The sequence below is a fragment of the Zalophus californianus genome, chromosome 11, assembly GCF_009762305.2.
Source record: "Zalophus californianus isolate mZalCal1 chromosome 11, mZalCal1.pri.v2, whole genome shotgun sequence".
Lineage (NCBI taxonomy): Eukaryota > Metazoa > Chordata > Mammalia > Carnivora > Otariidae > Zalophus > Zalophus californianus.
In genome coordinates, this window is record NC_045605.1 from 94,708,334 (window position 1) to 94,735,591 (window position 27,258).

General features: G+C 54.4%; 2 protein-coding genes across 3 annotated transcripts in view; both read left to right on the plus strand.

The window, feature by feature from the left end:
- ALKBH3 (alkB homolog 3, alpha-ketoglutarate dependent dioxygenase) overlaps nt 1-27,258 on the plus strand; it is a 62,318-nt gene that overhangs the window by 34,732 nt on the left and 328 nt on the right. Inside the window, exon 9 of one of the 2 annotated variants that reach the window (XM_027578074.2) lies at nt 22,755-25,356. The exons of the other annotated variant lie outside the window; for it this stretch is intronic. Coding sequence (XP_027433875.1) covers nt 22,755-22,943 — 189 coding nt within the window. The 3' untranslated portion in view covers nt 22,944-25,356. Of the gene's footprint in view, nt 1-22,754; nt 25,357-27,258 lie in introns of those variants that run through there. 2 annotated transcript variants of the gene reach the window in all.
- On the plus strand, nt 17,938-19,250 carry C11H11orf96 (chromosome 11 C11orf96 homolog). The gene has a single exon (XM_027578075.1). The coding sequence runs from the start codon at nt 17,953-17,955 to the stop codon at nt 18,661-18,663; it is 711 nt and encodes a 236-aa protein (XP_027433876.1). The 5' UTR covers nt 17,938-17,952; the 3' UTR covers nt 18,664-19,250.

A 27,258-nucleotide genomic window follows, 5' to 3' on the forward strand; every position in this document is an offset into this window, starting at 1 on the left:
AAAAACAACTTTAGTTTTTTGCTGCCCTTTTTTTTGAGCTTTAATAACTAGCCAGGAACTGTCCTGGAAGCGTTTTCCATGTAATCCTGTGTCCTCCCTAACAGCCTGGCAGGAAAGAGATGCTCTTCCTATTGTAGAGACCAGGCAGCTGAGCCCCCCAAGAAGGGTTAAATGATTTAATAGGACTTCGAAGCAGCAGAACCAGAATTCAAACCACAGGTGAATCCTTTAAACTGTGTGCTTTTTCCTCTGCCATGATGAATTTAGGCAGAGTAGTTTATTGGGCATCCCTGAGAGCCTGAACCTCAGCACTTGCTCCTGCAGAGCTGGCCACCCAGCTCACCGTGGGACCCCACAGGCAGAGCTGACTACCAGGCCACCTTGTTTGTCCTCTGGCTTTCCTGTTTGTGAGGGCAGGCATCTGCATCTCCATCTCCTCTCTTCCTGATCAACATTAGCAGCTCCTAGTCAAAAACCGTGCTGCCAACTGGACTCATAATTGGCCATTTAACTAAGGAAGCTCATTTTGAGGGGAGAGAATCCAGTTTCTGGCAAGTTAGATAAATTCTCATCCAACCTTCCTGTGACCCAGAACAGTGTTTCCTGATGGTATCCCAGCAAACTCTCTGAGGTGGATGCATGGTCCCTTCTTCTCTTCATGTTTATCTGTGAGTACCTCTGGGGGCTCTGAATGACACCCAAACTCAGCATCAGGCTTCTCCGTGATACTTAACAACAGCACTACTGAAGTCAGCAGACAGCCCAAAGAAACGGGTCGGGTTGTACGCTAAAAATGTCTTGATGACAGGCAGCTTGCCTCAGAATGGTGTGCACCCAGCATCAGGTTGTATCCTCCATATGGAAATCGTGATCCGTGTTGTTGACTAAACCACTGACCCCGGTGGCATGGACAGTTCCTAATAAGTTTGGGTCACGGCTCATAAATCTGACATTTCCTTGTGGCACTCTCTGCAGGCTCCATGGCTGATACGACCTTGCCCTAGTGCATGGCAGGTCTGCCTGGACCTGGTCAGCGAGTGGCACGGTCTCCTGAATTGTGTCATGGCAACCCCACCAGAGTGAAGTAGGTCCTGCCCTGAGCAGAACGCTCCAGTCAGAGGACTGTAGAGAAATCCCTGACACATGATGGGTCCCTTCCCTGCTGGGAATACTTCTTCCTTGAATTCTGGCAGCTTTTACTTGGCTGCAGAATATCCAAGACCCACTTTGCCTTTTCTGGTCATAAACACTTGTAAAGTGTTGAATCTGAAGTCTTGATTGCTTTATTTTTCTGAATAATACTTTTGAAAAAGCCAAATGTTTCCATGGTGATGTATTCTGTTTGTTTAAATCTTTACTTATACATGGTTCCACCCACTTGCTCTCCTCAGAAGGACCTGGTCTACAACCTCTGCCCCCCTCCCCATTTTCTCTTTGGAAAGAACCCTCATGGGAGGCCCGGTCAGTTTTGTGCTGCTGGAATCCAGTCTTAGATATGGCGATTCCTGTGTCTGAGGGTCAACAGGGAAATGACGTTGATGTTTATTTATTAAAGTGGAACACAGACTAACGGTGCCTTTTCCAGCTGGCTTAGTCTCGCTGCGCCGACTTTCAAGTGCCTTTCCCAGCCTGTGCACAGAGCCCCCTGTTGGGCTAGGCTGTTTCTTCCTGTTAAAGCTGAGCGAGGGGCCTGGTGTCAGGGAGCATTATAGGAGGACAAGGGTGAGTGAGGCAGGACATTTGTAGCCAGCATTACCGAAAAGATTGCTTTCTCAGGTGAGCCAACTTCGTGCTGACCAAGGTGTGTGTGACAGTGTTGTCATTACAGTAAGCTGTCACACCCCCCACACACATACTCCCTGAACACCAGGGACATTCCCTTTTCTCATGGGGCCTCCACAAGTGTGGGCATGTTCAGGCAGGATCCTGGCCTCTGACCCCACTAGCTTTTAACTCTGGACACACATGATAGGTTTCTGGATGGGAAGGAAAGGTGAAAGCCAGAAGGGAGTTTCCAGAGTATACTGTGTTGGGCCTGGGGGCACCTGGGTGGCTCCTTTGGTTAAGCATCCAACTCATGGTTTCCGCTCAGGTCATGATCTCATGGGTCATGAGATCAGTCCCCGCATTGGGCTTGGCACTCAGCGCAGAGTCGGCTTGAATTTCTCTCTCTCCCTCTCCCTCTGCCCCTGCCCCCACTCTTGCACTTGGGTGTGCACGCAAGCATGCTCTCTCTCTAAAATAAACCTTAAAACAAAACAATAACAACCATGTTGGGCCTGTTACATCCCTAATCTGATTTCTTCCTAAAAGTGACCCTAATGAGGTCTACGTTTTGTTTTTTAATCAGGTGGAGGAACATGTACCTACAAGATGATCAGATCCTGAGATCTGGTGTCCCGGGGTGGGCTGGAAGAGGCCTGCTGGGCTGCTTGTCAGCAGGCCTTCTGTGTTGTCTTTGGGCTTTCCCCAGCCCTGGCCCCAGGCATGGGGGACAGCTGCAGCCAGAGTCTCATGGGGCTGGAGGGACTGCTTACTTGGTCCCTTCACCGGAAGCAGCATAGAGACCAGTCGGAGCCTGGCAGCTTTTCCCGTGGGGCAGGAGACAAGAAGTGGGCTCTGGAGGGGCTGTGTGATCAGGTTACAATTAACTGCCTACTTCAGGAAGGGCCTGCTGAGCAGCGCGTGTGATAATCCAGATGCTCCCTGAAAAAGCCATCAGAACGCATCCTCCTGGCTAGATGTGGCCAAAATGTTTCCTGCTGCAGGTGGTTGCCTCCCCCTGTCCAAGAGGCTGCCTCCTCCATGTCCAAGAGGGCTGCCCCCCGTCCAAGAGGCTGCCCCCCCCCCCCCCCCCCCCCGTCCAAGAGGGCTGCGCCCCACCCCCCCGGGTCCAAGAGGCTAGGGCAGGAAGCCTCCCTCCAGGCCCTCCTACCTGGGCTGTGAGGACGGAGTCCGTCCCCGTGCTGCCTGTTCCCACCCTGCCCTTCTTGTCTGTACTTGGAGAATGGGCATGGGTGGGGCCCTCTAGGAGGGGAATCCACACCTCCAAAAACAATTCAGGGTTGAGGGCTGTATCCTCCCTCCCTAAAGAATGTGGGATGGGTGCATAAAGATGCCACAGGGGTGGGGGTGCTTCCCAAACTCTGGCCCAAGCGCGTTCAGGCTGCAGACCACCCAGGCAGGACTCAGGAGAAGTGTCATCCTCTGCCCTTGTTGGTTAGAGAAAACTTTTCTGGAATGTTTCCTCTGAAAACGTCTAAGGGATTTAGCCACACATTTCTTCCCAGCACCCTCTCTCTGACAGTATCTTTTAGTCTCCATTCCCCTGCAGTGAAGGGGAAAGGAAGCCAGCTAGCCCAGAGGTAAGAAATCAAGGGGAAGTCTGAATGTCTGGCTTCCTTCCCACTACCCCCGTCTCCCCTAGTCGGCCTCCTCCAGCAGCCTCCTGCCTCGTGCTGGGAGGAGCTGGGCCGGAGAGGAGAGCAGTGAACTCTTGTGCATGCCTTGCCCTTTGTGTCCCAAAGTACCGTGAGGGTGTAGGTTAGGAACTGCTCTCCCCATTGGACAGAGGAGGAAGCCAAGGTCTAGAGGCGCTCATTCCAGGGGCACCCAGCCAGTAAGGCAGAACCAGCATGAAGACCCGTATCAAGTACCTAGGCCATTGTTCTTTCCACCACTCGGAATCTGTGACCTCCTCTTGAGATTTCTAGCTAAAGCAGCACCTGGTGACAAGAGGGAACACAGACACAGACAGCCCAGAAAGTACACTGTGGGGCAGCCCTCCAAGGAGTGGTATTGACCGTCTCTGCGCCGCACGGACCAGGTGGCTCGATACATGGCAGGAGTCCCTGCTGCAGCTGGAAGTAGCCTCCTCCTGCCGAAAATAGTGCAGGCCAAGCCCTGCACCAGCTGATGAGGGCAGGGAGCTGGACAACTTCAGGCAAGACTGGCCTAGATTCAGCCTTGCGAGGGAGCGTGCCCCCTCCTCCAGTGCTGCAGGCACGGGGGTGGGGGGGGATTAGGGCGCAGCCGTGACACCCCACAGCCGGCCCGGTCTCCACATCTGTCAGAATTCCTGCCAGAGCCCTTGTGGAAGAAGCCTCGGCTTGAACGCTCCGACCGGGCCTTGAGTCCCACTCTGCTCTTTCTAGCTGAGTCACCTTGGGCCAGACAGCCCCCAAGCCTGTTTCCTCAGCTGCGCAGTGGACATGGGAGCAGCCACCCCTCCAAGGTCTCGTGGGGGTCGAGATGGCGAGTGTAGCACTCCTGACGGTGATGTGCTTAGTAATGTCATGTCGTAGGTGGACCGTTCCACACGCCCTACTGACCCCAGCCCTGAGCCTCCCACTGGGTGAGTGATTCCTCGGCAGCTGACCATGGCCCTGTGACCCCGCCTTTCCTCCTGGCAGGCTCCCTGGGTGCCCACACCTCGGTTGCCGTGTGCCAGGGGAAAGGCCCAGAAGCTTTGGGAGGAGGGGCAAAAAGAAAATTGCCCGTGAGCGAGGCTGATCATATTAAGATTCAGCTGCATTTAAGCGTTTCCTGGGAAGGTCTTCAGACCAAGCTGACGAGAGTTCCCAGATGCGAAAGTGGCCTCGAGTCAGGGCTCCGCTCGCTCGCGGCAGCCCGGCCACATGCTCCCCAGGTGATCAGTCTCCTGATGCACGGTCCCTGGCCTCGTTCCACTGCCTCTTTCCCCTCGGCGCGGTGTTTGAGCTTCCCCAGCCCCAGGGGCAGGTCACCAGCCAGGCTCAGATGCACCCCTGCCAGTCACATTGGTTTCTTGTCCTTGCTGGCAGCTTCCAAATTCTGTACAGAACGCCTTGGCCTGGAAGATGAAACAAGATTGCCGGGGTGGAATTTTGTGTAAGACTAGGGCTTTCATGTCTGCAGGTTGTGTGTTAGATGCAGTGGGGAATATATAAAAGGATACGATCCCTTCTGTTACAGATAGAAGGGGGCCAGCGTGGCTTTCCTTTTCTTTCTCAAAATCAGTTCTTATTCCTAACTACAGAAGGAGTATGTGTTTTTTTGCAAGAAATTAAAAAGAAAGATAAAAAGGAAAATCCCTTGTAACTTTACAACCAGAGACAACAGCTCCTCACATTTTGCAGTGTATTTTTTTCTACATACTTGTATCCTTAAAAAAAAACAAAAAACTTCATACTGAACTCATCATTTTGTAGCCTTTTCCTATTTATTAAGAACATGAGTGCATGACCTCAATTGCTGTCCCATAACATGGCTCTGAATGGCTGCATAGTATTGTATATAGTTGTGGTGTTGGGTAGACCAGTCCCACTATGTTGGATGTTTAGATCGTTGTTGATGTCGGGGTGGTGTTTGCTATTATTAGTAACCGTTCTGTTGGTTTGGGAACACAGGAGAGGGGATGCTGGGAGGCAGGGTGGTGGTGTAGCAAAGAGCCTGGGATTTGGCCTCATTCAGACTTCAGTTCAAATAAAAAGAACAGGTAACGTTTTTATAGAGCCTGGGTATGGTGCCAGGCACTGTGTTAAGTGCTTTACATATATTAACTCATGATTTATTAACACTCACAGCAGCCCAGGAGCTATTTTTATCCCCATTTTACTATTCAAGAATCAGAAGCACCACCCCACCACTTACGCGGCCGTCCTGTGGCTAAACCTTCGTGCGCATCTATTACTTTTTCTTAGAATACATTCCTAAAAGTGGGGTCCTCGCCTGGATTTGGAAGGCTGTACATAGCTCTAAGGCCTTGAATCAGTCATGATTCAAGTGGCTTTCCAAAAAGGTGGCACCAACTTCTCCTCCCACCACTGGTGTCTGAGCGTATCTGAGAAACTAATGCTGTGCTTTGAGCGTCAGTAACGAGACAGACCCTGCACTCAGTATTCTCTAGAGCTTCTCTCCGGGAAGGAGAAGCTGTGCCCTGCACAGAGCGAGCGAGCACTCGGGACGTCTGGGCAGCATTAGCATTGAGGTCAGATGTGTCGTTTGTTGAGAAACCAAGACACACACTTGAAACACCTCCGTGACAAGGTGACTGTGAAGCGAGGGGCCCAGACAGTGAGGGCTGCAGGGCTGGGAGGAGCAGAAGATGTAATTAATTCGGGGTGGTGGTCAGGAAAGGCTGCCTGGTGGAGGAGGCCCTGGGAGAACGGGGAGGACTGAGAAATGACCATGGGCGTCGTAGGTGGCTTATGTCCAGGGCCAGGGGTGGGGGGCGGTGAGCTGGAGGAAGGACAGTGAGGGAAGGAGAGGGGCCCGGATCGGGCCTGGGAGCCACAGAGGGCTGGGGACAGTTTTCAGGCGGCAGTGAGGGGTGGGGCAGCAGGTGGGGGGACCCACGGGGCAGGAGCCCAAGCAGAGAGATGGGGGCCCCCAGGAGAGCTGAGGAGAAAAGATGTTGGGTTTTTTGGTGCTGATAACACCCTTTCTCGCTGTGAGTGCTGAAGCAAAAGAAAACCAGACACAGGACTCAGCTATGAGGTCAAAACACCAGTGTTCTTACTGATAAAGCAGGATGGGAGACCTTGGCTTATAGCCATGATCACAGTCAAGACTTCTTGCTACTCCTTCGCTGAGTCTAGGGGCACCCTGTTTGGGAAACAGCACAGCCAGCCCTGTCTCTACCAGTTGCCAACCCCCCTGAGCCTGCAAGGAAAGAGATTCCCCGAACTCGGTTCCTTGTCCCACCCTTCCCTATCAGAGAGGTCTGTGCTGCTCTCCTGGGGAAAGAAAGGGGCTCAGGAGAAGGGTGGGTGCTACCTTTCCAGTGTTCTGCCCTCCTCAGGGTGGGGCAGTCCTTTCCTCGTTGCACGGTGAAGTGGGAGATGCTCGGTCCCATCCCCTTGCTGTCGTCTTCCCGCCCAACCCAGGATGCTTTGGGGAAACGTCTGCCAGGAATCAGCCAGGCAGGGTACTGCCGAGGCATACATGTCGGGTTCATTTAGACCTGCCTCTAGAACAAGGTGCTCCACTGACGGCTGCGTGGTCTTTGGCAAATTCCTTAGGCTGAGTGTTTCCACCTCTAAAACAGGGTTGTTTTAAGAATGGAGTGTGGTGTGTGTTTCTAGGGCAGCTGTTACCAGATAGTGTGTAGATGTGAAGGAGAGTCCTGGGGCCTGGGGGCGGGGGCGGGTGAGGCTCGCACTGGGCCTTGGGCAGGTCTCATTGCCAGTAGTCGGGTCTAGGACAGACCTTAGGGGACAGAGGGGCCGGCATGGCCGGGAGAGACCAGGGAGGTGGCTGCACAGGGGCGTTTGTGGAGGCAGGTGGGAGGGAGGGCAAAAGGGCCCTGGTTCTGGGCTGTTCCCATAGAGAGGGAGTTGGGGGAGGAAAGGAGGCAGGGAAAGAGCCCGAGTAGGACCGGCTTAGAGAAAGAAGGGCCTGAGGACGTTCTGTCACAACACCCCCACGTGAAGCCCCAGATTCTTCCTACTCTAGGCTGGGAACAACATAGGATAAGAGTGGCCAAGGCTGAGAGTGTCTAAGGCTAATAGATGGGCTAGAAGTTAGGCCTCTGAAAGGCAGCATCAGGAGACGGTTCTTGTCCTGAGTCTGGACGCTGGGCTGAGCCTTTTCCTGCCCTTGGCCTCAGGTCTGCATCTGCAGAATACAGGGGTTGAACCAACTTAGTGTTTTCTGGAGCTTTTTTGACCAGAACCCATGGTAAAAAAAAAAAAAAAAGAAAGAAAGAAAAGAAAAGTTTACACACACACCCAGTTTAAAACTAAAGCTTCATGAAACGGAACTTTATTACACATGTTTACTATCCTATTTACTCTACTGTTGTGTATCATTAAAAAATGCTGGCCATGGCCCCCTAACCGTTGGTATGGCCCACTAATGAGTCCTGCCTGTTGGTCTGAAAACACTGCCCCAGCTCATCTGGAAGATTCCTTTCTCTTCTGGCAGCCTGCAGTTCTGTCCCATTTACTCTGGCCTCACGACCCCCATCAGCCAAGCCTTTGTGGTTTTCTTCTCTGCATCTGCAAACAGTGGTTTCCAACCTCAGGTGCCGGAGACGCTTGGACTGGAGGTGTTGGGGTGCACTGCTCTGAGCAGCCTGCCACCCGAGCTCACGGTGCGAGGCCCTGGTTCATCCGCCATCTGGCCGCGGGCTGCCCGCTCTGTCTTGCATCCTGGGGGCATTGTGAGTGGGGAGGGGCGCCCAGGCCTTCTGCGTCTCCATGTGAAACAAGTGGGCTTGTATATGTCATCCACGCTCCCCTCCCTACCCCACCCAGCTCTACTGCTTGGCGCACAGGACACCAGTCTTCTTTCTGGAAGAGCTGCTGGGGAGTGGAGCCTGGCTCCCAGTTAGAGTTCCAGACTCTTCCGCGGGACCAGCCCTCTTCATCCTGTCCTTCCTCCCGCTGAAACCCTCCCTGCTCAGGTTCAGGAGCCACTGTCATGGCAATGACTGACGGATGAGAAGAGCTTTGGCGACTGGTGGACCTGGGAGCAAATCCCTGCTCTATCTTTGGGGGGCTCTGTGATCTTGGGAAAGTTCCCGAACATCTCTGAGCCTGTTGCCTCAACCAAAGCTTGGAGATAATAACACTTACCTCAGAGGCTAAGCGTAAGGGTGCAATGATAGGTTCCGAGTGCTTTGTGTTTGTGACCGGCATGAGGGAGCTGCCCAGGAAAAACTCATTCCTTTACATCCCATCCCTTGGGTGTCCCGAGAGAGAACAGCTGAAGAAATGGCAGCTGGTGCCTTGAAGAAAGACAGAGGAAATGCCTTCCATGGCTGGTGACAGGCGGGGCAATGTCAGAGAGAGGCTGCCTGAAGTTGGGTACCCTGGGAGTAACTGCCCCCCCCAACACACACACCCCACCATGTCCACAACATGCAAAGAGACTGGGGCACAGCAAGCAACTCGTGTCCAAATGGCAGCCCGAGGCCGTGTCTGAGGAGGAAGATAGGCAGGGCTTGAGGAGAACAGACTCTCTGGGCCCCCAGAGTGGGCCAGTAGCTTTTTACAAGGCTGACAGTGTGCCCTGTCCCAAGGCCAGACTCAGAAAACATTACATGAAAGGGCATCTTTTCAACACTAATTTCTTGGATCTGTTTAAAAATCCACCCTCCCAGAGAACCAGTTTTACCTCAGTATATTTTAATAAATCATCGAGTTTGGTCCAGGAGAAGGGTGGGGCAGGCACAAGGCTTCCACCATCACAGAGTAGTGAGAAGAACTTTCTAGCAAACACCAGAACCAGGGTATCCAAGCAGGCAGTCTTGAGATGCTGTTTGCTTATTCTTGTGCTGTTGCCTATTACCAAGGCTGCAGGAAAGTCATCTCTGCAGGCTGTCTCCAGAGCCCACAGCACTTTCCTGTTGGCGCCCACCCCCTCCCACCACACTGGTGAATAATTGAAAGGTAAGCCAAGCTGGAGACAGGCGTGAGGATAGCTCTGTCCTCCGACTCTGCACTTCCAGGGCGGCTGCTTCCCAGAGCTTGGGGAAAGCAGTTCCTCCGAGGGCTCCTGGGCACACTGGCTCTTGACAGCTTGCAGAAACTGGGGCTCCCACAGCCCAAGGCCACACGGCTCCCATAGCAGAGTCCGGGAGACCCTGTGCAGACTTCCTCATGCAGCTGGGACTCGGCAGTGCCCAGGCACCCTGCTGACCTCCTTGCCTCTGTGTTCCTGGCCAGCTCCAGGTGCCTTCTGGTCTGTTTTGGCAATAACCTGAAGACTCTCCTTCCAAGGCTGGCACTTTAACCCGGGAACAGAAATAAGTCCCCGAGGCTCGCTTTAGGGAGCACCTGGGGCTGGCTGGTGGTTCGGTAAAGGCAGTGACAACTTCTCCGGATCTGAGGCTGCAAACCCTGGCCTTATGCTTATTAGCTGGGGGAATGTCTGTGGGCCTCAGTTTCCCTGTCCATATGTGAAGGGGGTAATGCCAGATGGGCCCGTTCCAGAGAACCTGTCTTCCCTGAGGACAGTGAGGTGGGGGTAAGGTCCAGGACTGGGTTCCATCCTGACTCTCTCTCCGCATTGCTACTTGGTGTGGGAACTTGTTCTAGTTCCTGCCCCTTTCTGGGTCTCTTTGACCTCATCTCAGAGGATAGCAGAGATATCCCTGCTTTAGCCACAGAGGGGGAGGGACCCGCTCTGCAAAGCTCAAGGGCCACAGATGATGTGGGATTCCATCCTTATCCCTGTAGTGGTTCTCAGACCAGTGGTCCCTGGAGAGGGACACTCAGAGCTGCAAGAAAGCGTATAAGAAAAACAGCAGTACAGCCTCTGGACGGCCCAAGCTGTGCCAGGAGGCGGACCCCCCGGCAGGGAGATGCACTGCCATTAGCCACAGCAGCAGAGCCAGGTCTATAGGCTGGGCATGAATCGTGGGAGGGCTCCCTGGGCTCTGGCTCCTTCTGAGTCCCTAAAAGTCTCCCTGCCGCCACTCCAGCCTGACACTCCCTGGGGCTCATCCTGAGAGTGGAGGGTGCCAGGGTGCCTCCCCCAGTGGGACCAGCTCTGCCCTGCCAGTTCTGGCGGCCTGCCTGCCCACAGCTGGTATCCCACTGCACCGTCTACAGGGAGGCCCAGACTAGGTAGTGAGCTCGTTGCGGTATGAATGGGGCCAGTGGGGGTGCGGGCGCTGAATTCAGGCTGAAGGTCTGACTTGGGGCTATCGTGGGGGGTCTCCCTGGCTCCTCTCGCTGCCTCTCTCTGTCTCTCCCTCTCTGTGTCTCGGGCTCTCTCTCTCCCTCCCGTGCACACTGACACCCCCTCTTGGAGCTTGCCGGGGATTGTCATGGCAACCCTCCAGCAAAATTATCAAAACACTTTTATGCTCACACTCGTACCAGACGAAGTGCTAATTCTGAGTGAGGCAGAAGCAGTTGGTGGGATGCTGAAGTCACAGGCTTTGTATGGAAGGCTCGCTGGGGGGCAGAGTGGCACCAGCAGGAAGTGAGGGTGGTGGGGTCAGGAGGCAAGAAGGGCCCCACCACAGGGGTTGTGTTTGTTACACACACACACGCACACACACACACACAGGCTGGGCCAAATACACCCATAGTGCAGACTGACCCAAACAGCAACATCTGGAATAACCATCACCTCACTCAGCCCTTGGAGGCATAAGATCAACTCTGGGGAGACTTCTGAATGAGTGTAGGGGGAAAGCCAGCTGACCAAGGCTTTTAGCTGGCCATCGGTCCATATGCCAGGGTGGCAAAGCAGTCACCGGAAGCGGCCTGACCCTCCTGCCTGCCCCCCCTACCCCCAGGAAGCAAGGGGGCATCTGGGAGCAGAACTGCCCCAACCCGGTTCTTTCTGCTTTGTTCTGTGGCCTCCCCCGTTCAATGTGTCTCTGCATCCAGGGACGGACTTGGCATCCCTGCTCCCATCCGACCCGGGCTAGGGTACTGCAGGCTCCCTTGGAAACAAAACCCTGTTAATAGCTGAAGAACTGGTGGTTGCTTTTTTTAAACCCGGGCTCGGCCCAAAAGCCAAAGTGTGGGTGGGGATGGTGGAGGAGGTGGTAGCATAAGCCCCTCCCCAGGCTGCTACCATCTTCCTGCCCCATCTGCTCCCCCAGCAACCCCCTCCATGGAAGCCAGCCTTCCCCCGCAGTCTTAGCTTGGGCTGTTTGCCACTCTTGGGCTCAAGAGGAAGCCTCTCCTTCTTGGGAACAGGTCACCTCATCCCTGATCCTCCTGAGGATTCTAAAATGTTAGAGCCTGGTGGGCCCCCAGTAAGTGAGTCTGGCCTCCTTGCATCACAGATAGGAAAACTGAGGCTCAGAGGTGGGAAGCAACTGGTTCAAGGCCACAGAGTACATGGTTGATGGAGCAGATACGGCATCCCGCGTGTCTGACGTGGCCGGTGCTGTTCCCATCCCGTCGGAGGGAAAGGGAGATGGGGTGGTACAGGCGAGGAGAACTGCTTTCTGGGTCAGGCACACCTGCCTGGCTTCCAGCACTGCACGTAGCACTGAGAGTGACCTTGGTGAGCTACAAAGCCCCCTGAGTCCTCATCTGTAAAATGGGAGTGATAGCAAGGCTCCCCCTCAGAGGACGCTGTGAGGATGATTTTAGGTGCGGTCCAGGCACAGCACCATCGGCAGAACGCCGGGCACATAGTAAATATTCAACAGATGACATTTCTATGTAATCCCAGGGCTACAAGCCTACTAAGGAAAGGGACCATCCTCATCCCCTTTCATGGCTATTCTCTGCCCCACTGGGCCCGGGGAGGCAACTTAGCCTGTCCTGGCAAAGCCCACACTGACCCAGCAAACTCAGCAAGGCCCAGAGGGCAACAGAACCCAGGCCCTGACGCCTGGGCAGACCCCCCTCCCAGAACCCCCAGGTCTGCCCACCCCTCCTCAACACATGCAGCTCTCACCCCATACCACCCACGCACCTTTGGAGGAAAGTAGGTATGGGCTGGGGGTTCTGTTGAAGGAGGCTGATATCCCCTGCTACCCCCCAGGACCACCTCTGGGCACCAGCAGTAACACCGTACAATGGAGACATGACTTAGTCACTTAGAGCTTGACCTTGCTGTGTCTGGCTTCTTCCTCTACCTTGTGAGTCAGGCAGAGAGCATAAGTCACCCAAACCCTCAAACGCCCCCTGGAGTAGGAGTCTCTTGGTCCCTGTCCATCTTCTCAACCATGTTGGGGGGCTGGGTAGGTTTGAGCATGAGATAATGAACAGAAAAGGAACTTGATTCTCATGCTTCTGGCATGCTGGGCACTCAGCTAGCTGCTTTCCGTACACTCATCATGGACTCCCAGCAGCATTACTTATGCGTTGAGGTACAAAAAGGGAGTCTCAGAGAGTAGGACCTGCTCAAGGTCACAGGATGAGCTCAGGGCAGAGGGGTTGGGATCTAGCTCCGCGTTCTCCTGACCCAACAGTGGCCCTTGGCTGACTCCTGTGGAGCTGGAGGGCACAGCACGTTCGAAAAGGCCACCTAGGGCTGGGGTTGGTCCTGGAGGCAGCCTGAGAGGTGGAGAGCTGGGGCGGGGGGGGTGGGGGGGGCTGTGTCGGTGGTCGAACAGAGGATTCTAGGTCATGTGGGAGCTCATTGCCGTCCTTGAAGGGAGGACCATCTCTCTACCCTCCCCTCTCCTCTTCCTGGAAGCCCCCTGTGAGCAGGGCCAGACTTGGAGTGGAGTGGAAGTGAAGGGGGCCGAGTTGGTTGCTAACCTGGGTCCGTTGCTATGAGCCAAGGGCCTCTTTTCCTACTTTCACCTCCCTGGGGCCGGGTATGGGGAGTCTTCTGTCAAGGGAAGCTGAGAGGAGCGACCTAGGGCACCCCAGTCCCTTGGGGTCTGGAGGAGCTGTGCATGTTGGGAAGGAAGCCCTGGTGGAGATGGTGTTGCCAGGAGCTATGGGAGCAGAGGTCACGGGGAGCTGAGGAGCAGGGTGGCGGTCCACTCGCGAGGAACCCGGAGCTCCTGCTGTGTGCCAGAGCTGGCCCAGGTACTGGGGAGAGACGGAGGCTGGTAGGCCAGTGGGGAAGGCAGACAACACTGTTGAGGGGAACAAACAGGTAAGAAGGCCATTTAGTTAGTGGTATAGAGTGACTGAGGGACCACTTGGAATAGGGTGGCCAGGGAAGGCTGCTCTGATGGGGCAGCATTTGAGCTGAGACCTCCACAGTGCAGAGAGATTAGTGGCTTGCTCCAGGCCCCACAGGAAGTTTCAAGTAGAGCCAGGCTAGGACCTGTCTCTGAACTGCCCTTCTAATCATCTTCCTCCTTCTAGAAACATCCTTCTCGTGCATTCTGACATGTTCTCCTGGTTTCCCTCTTAACCCTGTTAGACATTGCTTCTCTGACTCCTTGACTGGCTCATCTGGCCCCCCAGTGTTAGCAGCTCGCAGCCCTTCTTTCTCTAGAAGGCGGGCTTTCACCCACTATCCCATCTGTACCCTGAGGATTCCCAAAGTGTTACTCCATCCCTCACCTCTTGTCTGAATTCTGCCAGTGTCCTGCTTGACCTTAGATGTCTAATGGCTCTCTTGGTTAGGACAATGCTGAGTCGATATAATAGAGACCTGAAATTAGAGTAGTTTAAAAATATTCAGTTGACTGCCTTCTCATGTAATAGCTCCAAGGGAAGTGTTTCAGGTTGGTAGATAGCTCTGCCCCACAGGGTCATGTAGGGATCCAGAATAACATGAAGGATCCAGGGTCTGTCTGGTAATCACTCTTCCAGTCGGTATGGGGAAAAACATGGAAGCTTAGGGTGGGAATTTCCTCACACGCAAGTGGGGCAGAAGTCGAACCGTTGCACAGATGACTCTTTTGACACATGGCCCAGTCTTAGCTGCAAGGGAACCTGGGAAATGTGACCCAGCTGATGGACCACTAGCAGTCTCCACCACAGTCCCCCTTCTAGAACCATGAGGACTTCCCTCCTTTGGTGGTGGAGGAGGTTCTGGCCCTGGGTCTCCCTGGCCCTTGACTTTGCCCTTGGCAAATTCCTTCTTGTTTATTACTCTCCACTACCACCTTACAGGGTATTGAAATTCTGTCTTCTTTGAACACGTATTTGGGCTGGAAGGATCACGGGCTTTTGAAGTCCAGCCTTGCAATTTTGTTGATAATAATAATTCCTTCAAAAACTTGGTCTGCCTCTAGTCAGTTCCATGTGCCAGCAACCACACCTGGAGCTTCTTTCTTGTTGGAGTTATTAAGTCTGTTTGCCTTGCCCAACTCCTCTCTCTCTCATTTTAAATGAAAGTTATCCTAAAGACATCTAAACTAATAGACTTGAATGACAAGGCAACAGGGCTAATATAATACTTTGCTACAGGGGTGGTCCCTCAGCATGGCCTCACAGACAAGCTTGGAGACGGGTACTGGGGAGAGGCGGTCTGCCACAACAAGCCACGACAGTCTGATCTTCTTCTGCTCCTTGGACAAAACCAACTGGGCTTTCCAGCACTGATGATAGCGGGTCTCTGTATTATCTCCCCTTCTTCTCGCCTCTTCTTGCAAACTAGCCAATCTCTTTGCTGGGGTATCTGGCTAAAAGCATCATTGAGCAGCCAACACGTGCAACTGTTTTTAGCTCTTTCCAGCCATTTTTCAAGAATTACAGGCTCAGTAGGCATGTGGTCCGTCTTCCAAATTATCACAGGTAACGGCTTTAATAAATGTTTTGTCACAGCATAACAAGGGTCACCAGCTTTCCATCCTCCACTCCTGGTTTCCGTATTACCACCTGTTGGCGAAGCCAGTGCCACAGATTTTAGGGTTTTTATACATGGCAGCTTTGCATTCCTGGTACCACTTTCTGTATTAGAGTACTGCTAAGCTGCTGTTAAAAGAAAATCCCAAATAAGATGGCCTTAAGATTATACAAATAAACTTTTCTCTCGAATAATATAGTTCCGATATGAGCACTCCAGGCCTCGCCCCCATAGGTGGAGGATTTTGATGGCTAGCTAGCAGACTCCACAATGGCCCTACCCCTCTCCAACCTTCCCGTCCCCGTCTACCACTCGCTCAGGCCAAATCCATCAAAGTCAACTTGATTCCTCCCACCACCCCATCTAATCCATCAGCAAGTCCTCTCATTCTCTCTTCGGGCACATCCCAAATCTGACCTTTTCCCTCCCTCTCCAGTGTCTTCACCCAGTCCCCATCTTCAGTGTCTTGTATCGGGGTGGGGGGGGCGGGCGGTGATGTCACGCTCTTGTAAGTGGGCTCCCTGCTTCTTCCACACCCCTCCCTCTCCAGTCCACGCCTCACATGGCAGCCAGAGTGAGCTCTTAAAAACAGGGCTCCCTGTTCGGCAGGGAGTCGGCTTCTCCCTCTGACCCTCTTCCCTCTCGTGCTCTCTCTCATTCTCTCTCTTTCAAAATAAATAAAATCTTAAAAAAAAAAAAAAAACAGGAATTGGAGCATGTCGCTCCGCTACCCCAAACTCCCCAGTGCCTTACCATTGCCCTCAGAATAAAATGCTGTCTCCTTAACGTGGCCGTCAAGGCCTTCTGTGCCTGTCCCCGCTCCTCATCCCCCCTTCCCACTCGGCTTTAGCCACATGGCTTTTCTCACCAGCTCTTCCCTGCCTTGGTGCCTTTGCCCTAGGGTCCCCTTTGCCTGAAACACTCATTTGATCACACTCCGGTTCCTTCTTTGTACCGCACAGGGCAAAGGGCTTCAGGGTGAGTTTAGAGTGAGGGCTTAGGAGCGAAGTCACCTGGGTCTGAAACTCAGCTCTGCTGCGTACCAGCTGTGTGACCTTGACTAAGTTGCTTAGCTTTTCTGTGCCTTGGTTTTTCTATCTGTAAAGAACAATAATAAAAGTATTTGTTTCCCAGGGCTGTTGAGAGGAGTTAAGGCATGAAAAGTACTCAGAGGGCGCCTGGGTGGCTCAGTTGGTTAAGCGACTGCCTTCGGCTCAGGTCATGATCCTGGAGTCCCGGGATCGAGTCCCACATTGGGCTCCCTGCTCAGCAGAGAGTCTGCTTCTCCTTCTCACCCTCCTCCCTCTCATGCTCTCTCTCATTCTCTCTCTCAAATAAATAAATAAAATCTTTAAAAAAAAAAAAAAAGAAAAGTACTCAGACCATGGCCCATATTAAGCATGTAGCAGTGTTATTATTGTCCCTCAGGGTCACCTTAAATATCACCCACGCTGAGAAGCCTTTCCTGGCCACCCCTTCTGCACCTTTCTCCATCTGCATCCCTCTCACACCACCCAAGAACCGTCTTGTTTCCATATTTATTGTCCGCCCCACCCACTGGAATGTAACTCCAGAGCTGGGACACAGGCGGTCCTTAATGAATCTGTTGAATGGCTTTGGAAGGAATGGAGGCCAAATCCCATCGATTCCCTTCATTCCCGTGGCCCTGTGAGCCTAGCTGGGTGCCTGTGGGAGGCAGGGTGAGCTCCACCCTGTGCCTGCCACTCTTGAGGCCCCTGGGGTCTGGGGCCGTGCTCACAGTTCCCTCTTGGGAGTCAGGAAAACCAGGGGACCTGCTCTTAGAAGCCCTAGGGGCACAGGTGGGTACCAGCCCTCGGGCCGGGACCATAATAGAGCGCCCTGTGCAGTCCGCTCCACCTGGTTCCATCCGTTCCTAGAGGACTAGCTACTTATCCTCTCTGTGCCTCCACTATCTCATATGTAAATTTGGGAGAATACCAATTACCTCACGGGGCTGTTAGGAAGATTAAGTAGGGTAATATATGTAAAACGAAGCTCACTGGCTGGCTTGGAGTGAAGCTCTCCAGATTGTAGTTATTATCATTGTTATTAGTGCCTATCCAAGTGTCATTCTTCTGAGCATGAATAGGGGGCTGGTGCCCGAGGGACTTGGGGGTGGGGCTGTGAGGAGACGGAGAGAAGGCGGCTAGGGAAGGGAAGAACCGGGATGGAATAATCGGGGTGCGTTTTTATTCGTGCATGGCTCTGTGCGTGTTTGTGTGTGTATATGGATTCGCGTTTGTCTGGGGAGGGGTGACAAGGATCCAGAGAAGAAACCCAACCTTTTCTCCGAACTCAGTTCTGGGGAGTTAGGTGCCCCGGCTCTCCCGGCGCCCCGGCTCTCCCCGCCGGAGGAGGGCTGGGAGTTGCCTCCACCCCGCGCCCAACGCAGAACCCGCCGCGGAATCACCAGCGTCTTGAATGTGTGCATTTGGGATCGGGGAGGGGGAAGGGGACCTGCGCCGCCACGGCCACCACGGTCCGTACGAACTTGGGGATCCCAGGATGGACAGTGGCAGCCTCAGTGCGGCCGATCCGAGCCCCCCACCCGCACCCGCACCCGCACCCCCACCCCGCCGCCGGCTCTCCGGCCACCCCGCCCCTCTGCGTGCTCCCTGGGCCTCGGATGCTCCCGGAACCCCGCGGGCGGGGCCTGCCTTCCGGAGCCGGGTTGGCTGGGGGCGGGGGGGCGGGCGGCGCTAGGGAAAGGGCCGTTACTTTCCCAGAGCGGCGGGGCGACGTCAGGCGGAAGGGCGCGGGGCGCGCACGCTTTAAATGGCATTCGCTGTCATCCGAGCTCGCGGCCGTGTGGGCAGGAGCGGGCTATATAAGTGGCGGGCCGGGCGGCCGCGGGGCAGACGGCGACAGACGCGGCGGCGAGCTCCCGGGAGCGCAGCCCAGCAGCCGAGCCCCGCGTCCCCCGACGGGCCCTCCCGCCCAACCTCCCGAGGAACGCCGACCCGGGCCCGCGAGGGCCGCCGCCACCCCGCAGCAGATTTGGATCCCCCGCCCGGCGAGCCCCAGGCTGCTGCCTCCCGGGGGGCCCCGGCGCAGCGGCCGCCCCCCGAGAGCCCCGGCGCCCCGCCGCCGGGCCCCGAAGACGCCGGCAGCGCCATGGCGGCCGCCAAGCCCGGCGAGCTAATGGGCATCTGCTCTAGTTACCAGGCGGTGATGCCGCACTTCGTGTGCCTGGCCGACGAGTTCCCGCAGCCCGTGCGGCCCGCCAAGCTGTCCAAGGGCAAGGGCCGGCTGCGGCGGCCGCGCCAGTCCCGCTTCAAGACGCAGCCGGTGACCTTCGACGAGATCCAGGAGGTGGAGGAGGAAGGGGTGTCCCCCATGGAGGAGGAGAAGGCCAAGAAGTCGTTCCTGCAGAGCCTGGAGTGCCTGCGCCGCAGCACGCAGAGCCTGTCGCTGCAGAGGGAGCAGCTCAGCAGCTGCAAGCTGAGGAACAGCCTGGACTCCAGCGACTCCGACTCGGCCCTGTGAGGGGCGCCGCCCGCCCGGGGACCCGCGAACCAAGCCCCAGAGGGTCCGGGCCCCGCACCCCGCGCCCCGGGGACCCGCGAGGACCTGGACCTCTCTCCGGGCTGCGAGCTGCTCGGTGCGCCCAGCGCTGCGCTGGTCCCGGGCCGGAGCGCGCGGGGGTGCCGGGGAGGGGGGCCGCTTTCTTTGCCCTTGTAAATGTTTATTTTTTAACTCTTCCCAGTACGGACTCTGCCGTGAGTGTGTGCGGGAGGCGCGCCCGCGCTGAGTCGGCCCTGGGTCGCCGGGGCTCCCCCGAGAGCCGCTCCACGCCCTTGTCTGATGGTTTGCAACTCCGATTTTGCACACCGCTCCCCCGTGCCCCCCAGCGCACACCCGTTCACACTCACGCCAACACACTCTCGCTGAACACTTTTATAATTGTTAGGCGCGGCTGATGGGACTTGGGGCGCAGCGCAGCTGCGGCCGGAGGACTGATATTTATTTTTGCATTGCGATGGCTGACGGCGTTTATTTAACGATCTTTTTACTTGGATATGTCTGTGAGGCTCCCGAACGGAGACAAATAAAGTCAATATATTTGCACAGTGCATTTCTCCAAGCTCTTGACTTCTTGAACCTTCGGGGCCTAGGCTCCCGAGACTGGGGGAGGTGGGAGAAGGATGTGGCAGGAATGGGGGGCCAGGGATCCCCGGGTGGAGGTAACTCCACAAGCTTCAGTCACCGGAACGGGGTCGCGCCCGCGGTGCCCGGGGCCATTACCCGCCTCCCCAAGTGGACCCACACCCGGCCTAGAGCGCTCCTGCCTCCCTGCTCTGTTCCCCATCGCCAGCGTCCGGGATGGAGCGAAGCCGCCCGCGAGGCGAAGGTCGGCGCCGTGAGGACGGAGACAACTTTCCTTGGCGCGGTTGACCTCTCAGGGAGGCCGGGTCATCGTCCCGCACTCAACCGCAGAAGATCCCACTCACTCGGCGCCCCTTTCAGTCGGCGGGTGGGGCGCTGCCCGGGCCAGCAGCGGGAGACCTGGGCGGGGATACTTGGGTGGTGGTACCCGACAGAGTGCTGCGGGTCTCCGTGCTGACTCAGCGCCGTGCCGGGCGCCCCAAGCAGACAGCGGCCGTTTCGGTTCTTCGGTCCCCTTTCTCCAGCCTCCGTGGCCCTCTTCAGGCCTCTTCAAGGAGGGTGGGGCATGTCTTTGGTCGGAGCCTGAAGGGCGCTTGGATACCACCAAGTCTTCCCACCCCCTCTGTTTACAGATGAGAAAACAAACGGGAGAGGGAGAGGTCACACGGAACGTAGCGGCAGCGCAGTCAGCTGTCCTGACTCCGCGTCCAGTGCTCCTTCCATCACAACGGGTCCCTTTCCGGTGCTCTCCAGCAGCTAGCTGCCCCGCGCTCTTGCCTACACCCTAAACCCTCTGGGTTGGCAGTGTAACACTATCACCTGGCAATAGGTGGCGATCTGTGTAATAAGCAGCGTTCGGTCGAGGAGGGCAGGTCCCCGCACTTGGGGCCCCCACCCAGCCAAGCCCTCCAGGATTACTCCAGAGCTGACCCACCGTGGCCAGGCCCTAGGCTGAGTAGTTCAGAGATCCGCGGAGAGCTTGGGTGCTTTCGCTACCGCTCTCTCCCGAGATTGCCAGTTTCTGTGCTCGGGTGCCCTCTGGTGGTGGGGGCTGGTGCTGCGCTCAGCTCGGCCCCGCAGGGCAACTGAACTGCCTCTTGAGTCCGCACCTCTCCTAGCGCGGACTCCTAGCGCTAGACTGCAGAAAAACGAGAGAGCCGAGGAAGTGAAACAAAGAAACAAAAATAGAACCCACAGGGCCTGAAAGAATGTCCTCCCATCTGGCTCCGACGGAGGAGGCCGGGCCCAGGGCCTTGGGGGCTGGGGTCTTTGGCGCTGCCTAGCCCATGGGAACACACTGGCCGCCGCAGTCCACGGCCACAGTTTCATTGTGGTGGGGGTTCCTGCCAGAAGGCCCTTAACTTCGAGGGCCACAGCCTGGCCAGGCAGCAGTGAGTTCAGGCTTTGATTCCAGTCTCTGCTGCTGCATGGCTAGGCTGGTTTGAGACATCCCCCCCATTCTAGTCCCTCACCCTCCTCCCCTGTCTTGTTGCAGGTCTTGAGCAGTGGGTCCTGTTTCTGCTGTTTAATTGGTGGGTGCCCCAAGCCTTCCTGGGGGGCGGGGTTCACACCCTTCACATTGAGATCCTAGGTACCCAGCTCCCCTCGGGGCACCGCTCCCCTGCCAGTACCCTTTGCCCCCGAGAGCCTCTTCTATTCACCTTCAGCACCAACCCCAGCTGAAGACCTACCTGAAGGGTCTCCTTGGGTCACCCTGGCCAGTCTCCAGGGGTTGTCGTAGGATCTGTTGCGTATCTGATTGCTCCTCTTCCTGTTTAGCTGCTGGGAGGGCTGAGCAGCCAGTTGGAGCTTCAGAAATGTTTGTTGGGTTAAAATCAATAAAGGGGCAGTGAAGATCAGTGCCTATCTGGCCTATGTCCTGGTTGGCTTTATTTGTTCATCACAAGAAAAAACAAGCTACCCATACTCCCACCACCCTGAAGTGAATTATGATGTTATGCATATTTCTTTTCTTTTATAAAATGGGTTTATGCTCCAAATACTATTTTTAATCTGCTTTTGGCTACCTGGATTTGTATTTAACGCCCGTATGTATGGCTCTACATCATGGTTTTTATAAAATTCTGTTGAATAGATACTGCACATCTAATTAAGCCAATTTCCCTCTCTTTGGTATAAAAATGATGTCGTATTTGTCCCAGTTTCTTAGTATCACCCGTAACTAGCCATGAGCTCTAGGGGTTGGATACAGAAAGAACTTTAGAAGAGGCAGTGACCCCAAGAGCGGTTGGGGGAGGGGGAGGAGGTTGGGGGGCTGTATGGTTAGAGGGAGCAGGCTGGGTCTGGGGTGCTGTGGCCCTCTGGTTCTGAACAGGTCTGCCGTGCACAGAGGAAGAAGGAGGGCAGATGGGGCATCGGGGTGCTCCTCCAAGGTCCCTATGGAGCTTTTGGGGCTGGGCTGCTCCTTGTGGCTTGAAGATGGTCCAAGGCAGCACACAGCTCCAAGGAGGCGGCTGGGCTGGGAGGTCAAATGGTGGAAGAGGAGGAACCAGAGGGAGAGAGATGGTTCTGAGGGAGCAAGAGAGCATGAGAACCAGCAAGGCAGAGAGGAATGAGGCCCCTGAGGGAGACAGGGAGACTCCGGAGACCTCCAGAGATGGGGAAGTACAGACAGCTACACACTCAGACTCCAGGAGCCCGGGGAGGTGTCAAGAGATGAAGAATCAGGGCCACCACTGGAGAGAGAGAAGAAAGGCGGGTGGGGGGAGGGGCCCACAGAGAGTAGGAAGGAGGGAAGGCGGCTGAGAAAGTGCTCTGGAGAACAGGCACTGGGGGAGAGAAACCAGAGACCGCGCCTCTCGGGAGCTGTAGAGCCGGCGTGTGCCTGGGGTGGGTGGAAGCCTGCCCAGCCGTCTGCCGTCTGCCGCTGGGATTTACAGGCTTGTCCAAGGAGAGGCCTCCTTCCTACCCTTCCCCACCTGGGCCTGAGCCCACAGTGCTAGCCTGGGTGATGAGTTTTCAAACAAGCTGGAGCCCAGAGGTAACAAGTGGCCGTCCCAGGCCTGGCCTGGGGTAAATGTTTCTCTTTGGTCCTGGGAGAGAGATTTATCAGGGTGCTTCTCAGACTGGTTTACAAGCCAGCTTAGCCTCTGCAGCCCACTCCGTGCTGATTCTGGGCCCACTCGCTTTGGGGCTGAGAGGGAGGGGTTAGCTGCTGTCCCAGGGAACTGGGATCAGCTGTGGACTTGGGGTTCCTTCCTCAGGGAGCACGTGTGGAGTAGGCCCTAGACCCACTGAGCTCTGGCAAAATGGGGAGGGGATAAAGGGCACCATTTAGCGAGCACCTCCTGTGGGAACTTGACTTTCATCCTGATTACATTTCCCAGGCATTTTACAGATGAGGAAACCAATAAGGATCAGAGGGATTCAGTTTCTCGCCCAGTGCCGCCCAGCTTGTCTGTGGTGAGCAGGGTGGCAACCCGGTCTAATTTATTTTTTTTTAATTTCAGACTTCTCAAATCCTCTGTCTAGAGTATGAACGAACCCCAGTTCTTACCGTAACCTCCCGTGGCAGCCGTGAGAATGGGCCTTGCAGACCTCTTGGGACAGGGGAGATACTTAGCAGAGCAGCCCTGGCTTTGACATCCATCCCATGCGCCCACGAGCTGCTCGCCACCAATGACCATGTGCACAGCTGAGGACATGAGGACGGAACCATTCCCAGGAGACGCCGATTATTTTTCTTGGTCGACTTTGGCTCGAGAATTTCCCAGTGGGTCTGCTGAAGCTTTCTTAGACTGCCACGGTCACCTCTCCCTATCTCCTTCTCTCGGGGTCACTCTTGCATCGAGACCTGCCCTGCTGAGTCCCCCCAGGCCTTCACTGGCTCCTTCTAGTTCATTTCCCACACGCACGTCTCCTAATGACATCCTTGCACACTTAATCCTCTCTTGGCGTCTGCTTCTTGGAGACTCCAGGCTAGCACACCCTTCCATCCCCCAGCAGGTTCCTGAGGCCGCCATGCGTCTCTCACGGGCACCCACCGGCACAGGGGAGGAGGCTGGGCATCATTTCAGAGAGTACTGTAGAGTACATTTTAGATCCCTCAAAGTTGGCCAAGCAAACGTGTGTCATCGTGGTCAGCCAGCCCCGCTTTCTGGATGGGCAATAAGCACGTGTGTGGGGCGAGAGGACCAGGGCCTCCCACAGAGACAAACGTCCTCTCAACTTATGCTCAAGGCCATATGACTCAGGAGGACCACCTGCCCATTCAGCTCCCAGGCGCAGGGCAGAGACTGCTAATTGCCCACCAACACTCATTTTCCCCTTCCTCCAGGGCAAACAGCCAGACTCTAGGTCCCAGATGCTCCTGCATGTAGGTCTCTCAATGTGATTAAGCTTTTTGCCAATGGCATATACTGGCAAGGGAAGCGTGATTCTCCCAGTCCTAGGCCTTAAGGTGTACCCTCCCACCACCCCCATGCTCTCTTTCCCCTTCCCACAAGTGGGAACCTGGATGCACCTCCAACCCAGCGGTGATCAAGCTGCCAAGGCCAATGGCCTAGAGGATGGCAGGGCAACAGGACGGAAGGCCCCCCAGGCTCCTGGATGACTTTGTGGAACCCAGCAGCCTGCCAATCTGGAATGGTCCTCATAGACTATTACATGTGAAAGAAACACATTTCCCTCTTCGTTGAGCCACCAAATCATTATGGGCTCTCATTCTTATAGCAGCCTTCCCTGACCCTAAATAAACAAAGAATAATACTGGCAGTTTATTATTTGCTGTCTTAGCAAAACCCCTACAATATGAGGCATTGACTTAGTGGTTTTGCTGCAGGTGGGAAGCGTGCAGACATTGCAGGCTGGAAAGTTGGAGACTGTAGTTATACCTTGGAAAAACAGCTGATAAAACCATTTTTATTACGCTTTGGAATGCCGGTCATGTGCTGGCTGAGTTCACAGCTCTAGCAGAAGTGGCTGGAAAGAGCTGGAATATCCGTGTATCCTGGTTGCTGTTCTTTGTGGCTTTCAGCAGATTATTAAAGAAAGACCTGAGAGATGGAAAGGAATAGAGAATATCTAGAAACATGGCGCCTGAGAGGTGAAAGCCACCCACCCTTCTTTGTCATCCACATAGAAGGAAATCAGCTATTGTGGCTTAGAGCCTTTCTGGAAGACCACCCAGGAGACCCAGCTCAGGATCCAGCCCAGGAGTGAGGTTAGGTTAAGGGTATTGTCTTCCCACTCAGACTTATTGTTTCAGAATTCCCCCCCCCCCAGTGGCCCTGGCCCAAATGAAAGTTAGATGGGCCAGAGCAGGAAACAAAGTAATAAAACAAGCTTCAGAACTCTGCTGAGAAAACATCTTTGGGTGTGGTTTTTGGCACCTGGAACTAGCTAGAAGCACCTAGACCAGAAGCCTTTTGAGGGGATTGCCAAGAAAAGTAGGAATTGACCGGTGATTACAACTGTTTGAGCCCCAAGGAGGTCAGACCTTTTAACACCTACTTCAGAAGCGGCCACAGAGGACGATGGGGGAGGAAGAATTTTCCAGAACTGGGTTGGCCAGATTAGCCTCATCTGCCAGAGCAAGTCCTCACCAGTTGCCAGGACAATTTGTTATGCACCAGTGACTTTTTTTTTTTATTTTAATTCCACTATAGTTCACATACAGTGTTATATTGGCTTTAGGCGTACAATATAGTGATTTAGCAATTCTAGACATCACCCCATGCTCATGACGACAAGTGCACTCCTTAACCCCGTCTCCTATTTCACCCGTCCCCCCACAACCCTCCCCTCTGGTAACCATTGGTTTGTTCTCTATAGTTCAGAGTCTGTTTCTTGTTTTTTTTCCTCTCTCTCTCTTTTTTCCCCCCTTTGCTCATTTGTTTTGTTTCTTAAATTCTACATATGAGTGAAATCAAATTGCATTTATCTTTCACTGACTTAACTTACTTCACTTAGCATGATATCCTCTAGCTCCATCCATGTTATCGCAAATGGCAGGGTTTCTTTTTGATGACCAAGTACTACTCCATTGTATATATCTACCACTTCTTTACACAGATGGACACTTGGGTGGCTTCCATATCTTGGCTACTGTAAATAATGCTGCTATAAACACAGGGGTGCATGTATCCCTTTGAATTAGTGTTTTTGTGTTTTTTGAGTAAATTACCCAGTAGCGCAATTACTGGATCATAGGGTAGCTCTATTTTTAACTTTCTGAGGAACCTCCATACTGGTTTCCAGAGTGGCTGCCCCGGTTTGCATTCCCACTAACAGTGCACGAGGGTTCCTTTTTCTCCACAGCCTCGCCAACACTTGTCCCTTGTGTGTGTGTGTGTGTGTGTGTGTGTGTGTTTTAATTATTATTTTAGCCATCCTGACCTGTGTGAGGTGGTATTTCATTGTGATTTTGACTTACATTTCCTTGATAATGAGTGATGCCGAACATCTTTGCATGCGTGTCCTGGTGACTTTTGAGTGTTTCTCTTCTTCCCTTTTACACATGGGAGTTTGACTGTGGTTTCCCCATTCCTGTCCAGCACTGTACTTGGGTGTGTGGCGGGGGGGGGCGGGGGGGTTGCTGCTGGCGGGGGGAGGTGGGGACAGAGGAGCTGTCTTGAAGTTTACATGTCACTGGGCCATGAGGAACCATATGTGGCTCTAGAGAGGACTTCCTTTCTCCCAGATAAACTGTACTTTGGCTTGGAGTGTAGCCAGATGGAATTTGGGATTGACGTGCTCAGAGAGGGGGTGAGTGTGTTCTGTGGTGGGAAGGGAGATCTCACCCATATCTGGTAGCCAGTCGGACAGAGCAGAGTTGAGACTGCCCATGATCCACTGAAATCCATCTTCTGCATCTTTCTCTGCATGGGGCTAGACTGAACCCCTCGGGCCTCCTTTGCAGTGAGCATGGCCATGTGCCAGAGTTTCCTGGACTCAGCAAGCAAGCAGTGCATGCCATGCTGGACTGAGGCTTTAAGACTGTGGGCATGTCCCTCTTGTTCTTCCCAGAAGAATGTAGGCCTGCCTGCAGTCTGCCTTTGACCCAGCATGAGGGCAAGGCCTGGGGACCTCATGACATTGAGCTAGCTGCCTGTGGAGGTGGAATGAGGACTCAAGATGGGCCATTAGCTGAGAGAGAAATGAGCTCCTGTCTTCCCTAAACCATCGCATTCCCGCTGGATCTCTGTATGAGCTAAGCCTTTGCCTTCATCTGCAGCAGGGCCAGAGGCTGTTCACCACCCATCTGACCCAGAGCAGATTTTCCCACATCAGAAGAACGTCCCATTCTGACTGGGGCAGGGACATCAGCTTCCCACCCCGGAGAATGCAGCGGCTCAAGACCAGGACAGGAAGCAAACAAACTTGGATCCCTAATAAATCATCCAGGGAATTGTTTATCCAAAGAAACCACAAAAGCCCATAAGTGTTTAGGCCCCAACACAGCCCTAAAGGAAGACATATTTTCTGTCATCCACTTCAGATGAGGACAGAAGACAAGGGGGAGTCTTCAGAGGACTGACCATCCGCTCCCAGGGCAGGAGTCCTCACAGTCCCTACCCAGGACTAGTGTGCTTTGCCCATGTTCTGTCTTCTGTAGCTGGTACCTATTACAGTCTTATTTTCTCTGCTTCACCATTGCCTTCACCCTCGGTCGGGTGGGTGGGACAAATGAATTGTCTCGTAGCCTGCTGGTCATCAGACCACAAGGAACCACATCTGAACCTGGTAGAGAGGCCTGTGCATCACTCAAAGATCTGGAGTATGGTAACTTTGGTGTCTCCCTCAAGGAAGAGGATTGAGTGTGTCCTACTCATGGGAGAATGAGCCAAACACTCAGGTGTTTGGTGGCTACAGATTGGTAGTGACCCCCTAAGATCTGTTGTCCTATTTCTGCTTTGTGGTCTTCTCTCAGAGAGGCAATTGTTTTAGTAAGATTTGTTCATTCATAGAACGATGTTTAGTCAGATTTTTTCATCTATTCCGTGAGAACATTTT

Bases quoted from the DNA above. Each gene is read 5' to 3' on its own strand.
- C11H11orf96 (XM_027578075.1), top strand. From the start codon at position 17,953: ATGGCATTCGCTGTCATCCGAGCTCGCGGCCGTGTGGGCAGGAGCGGG.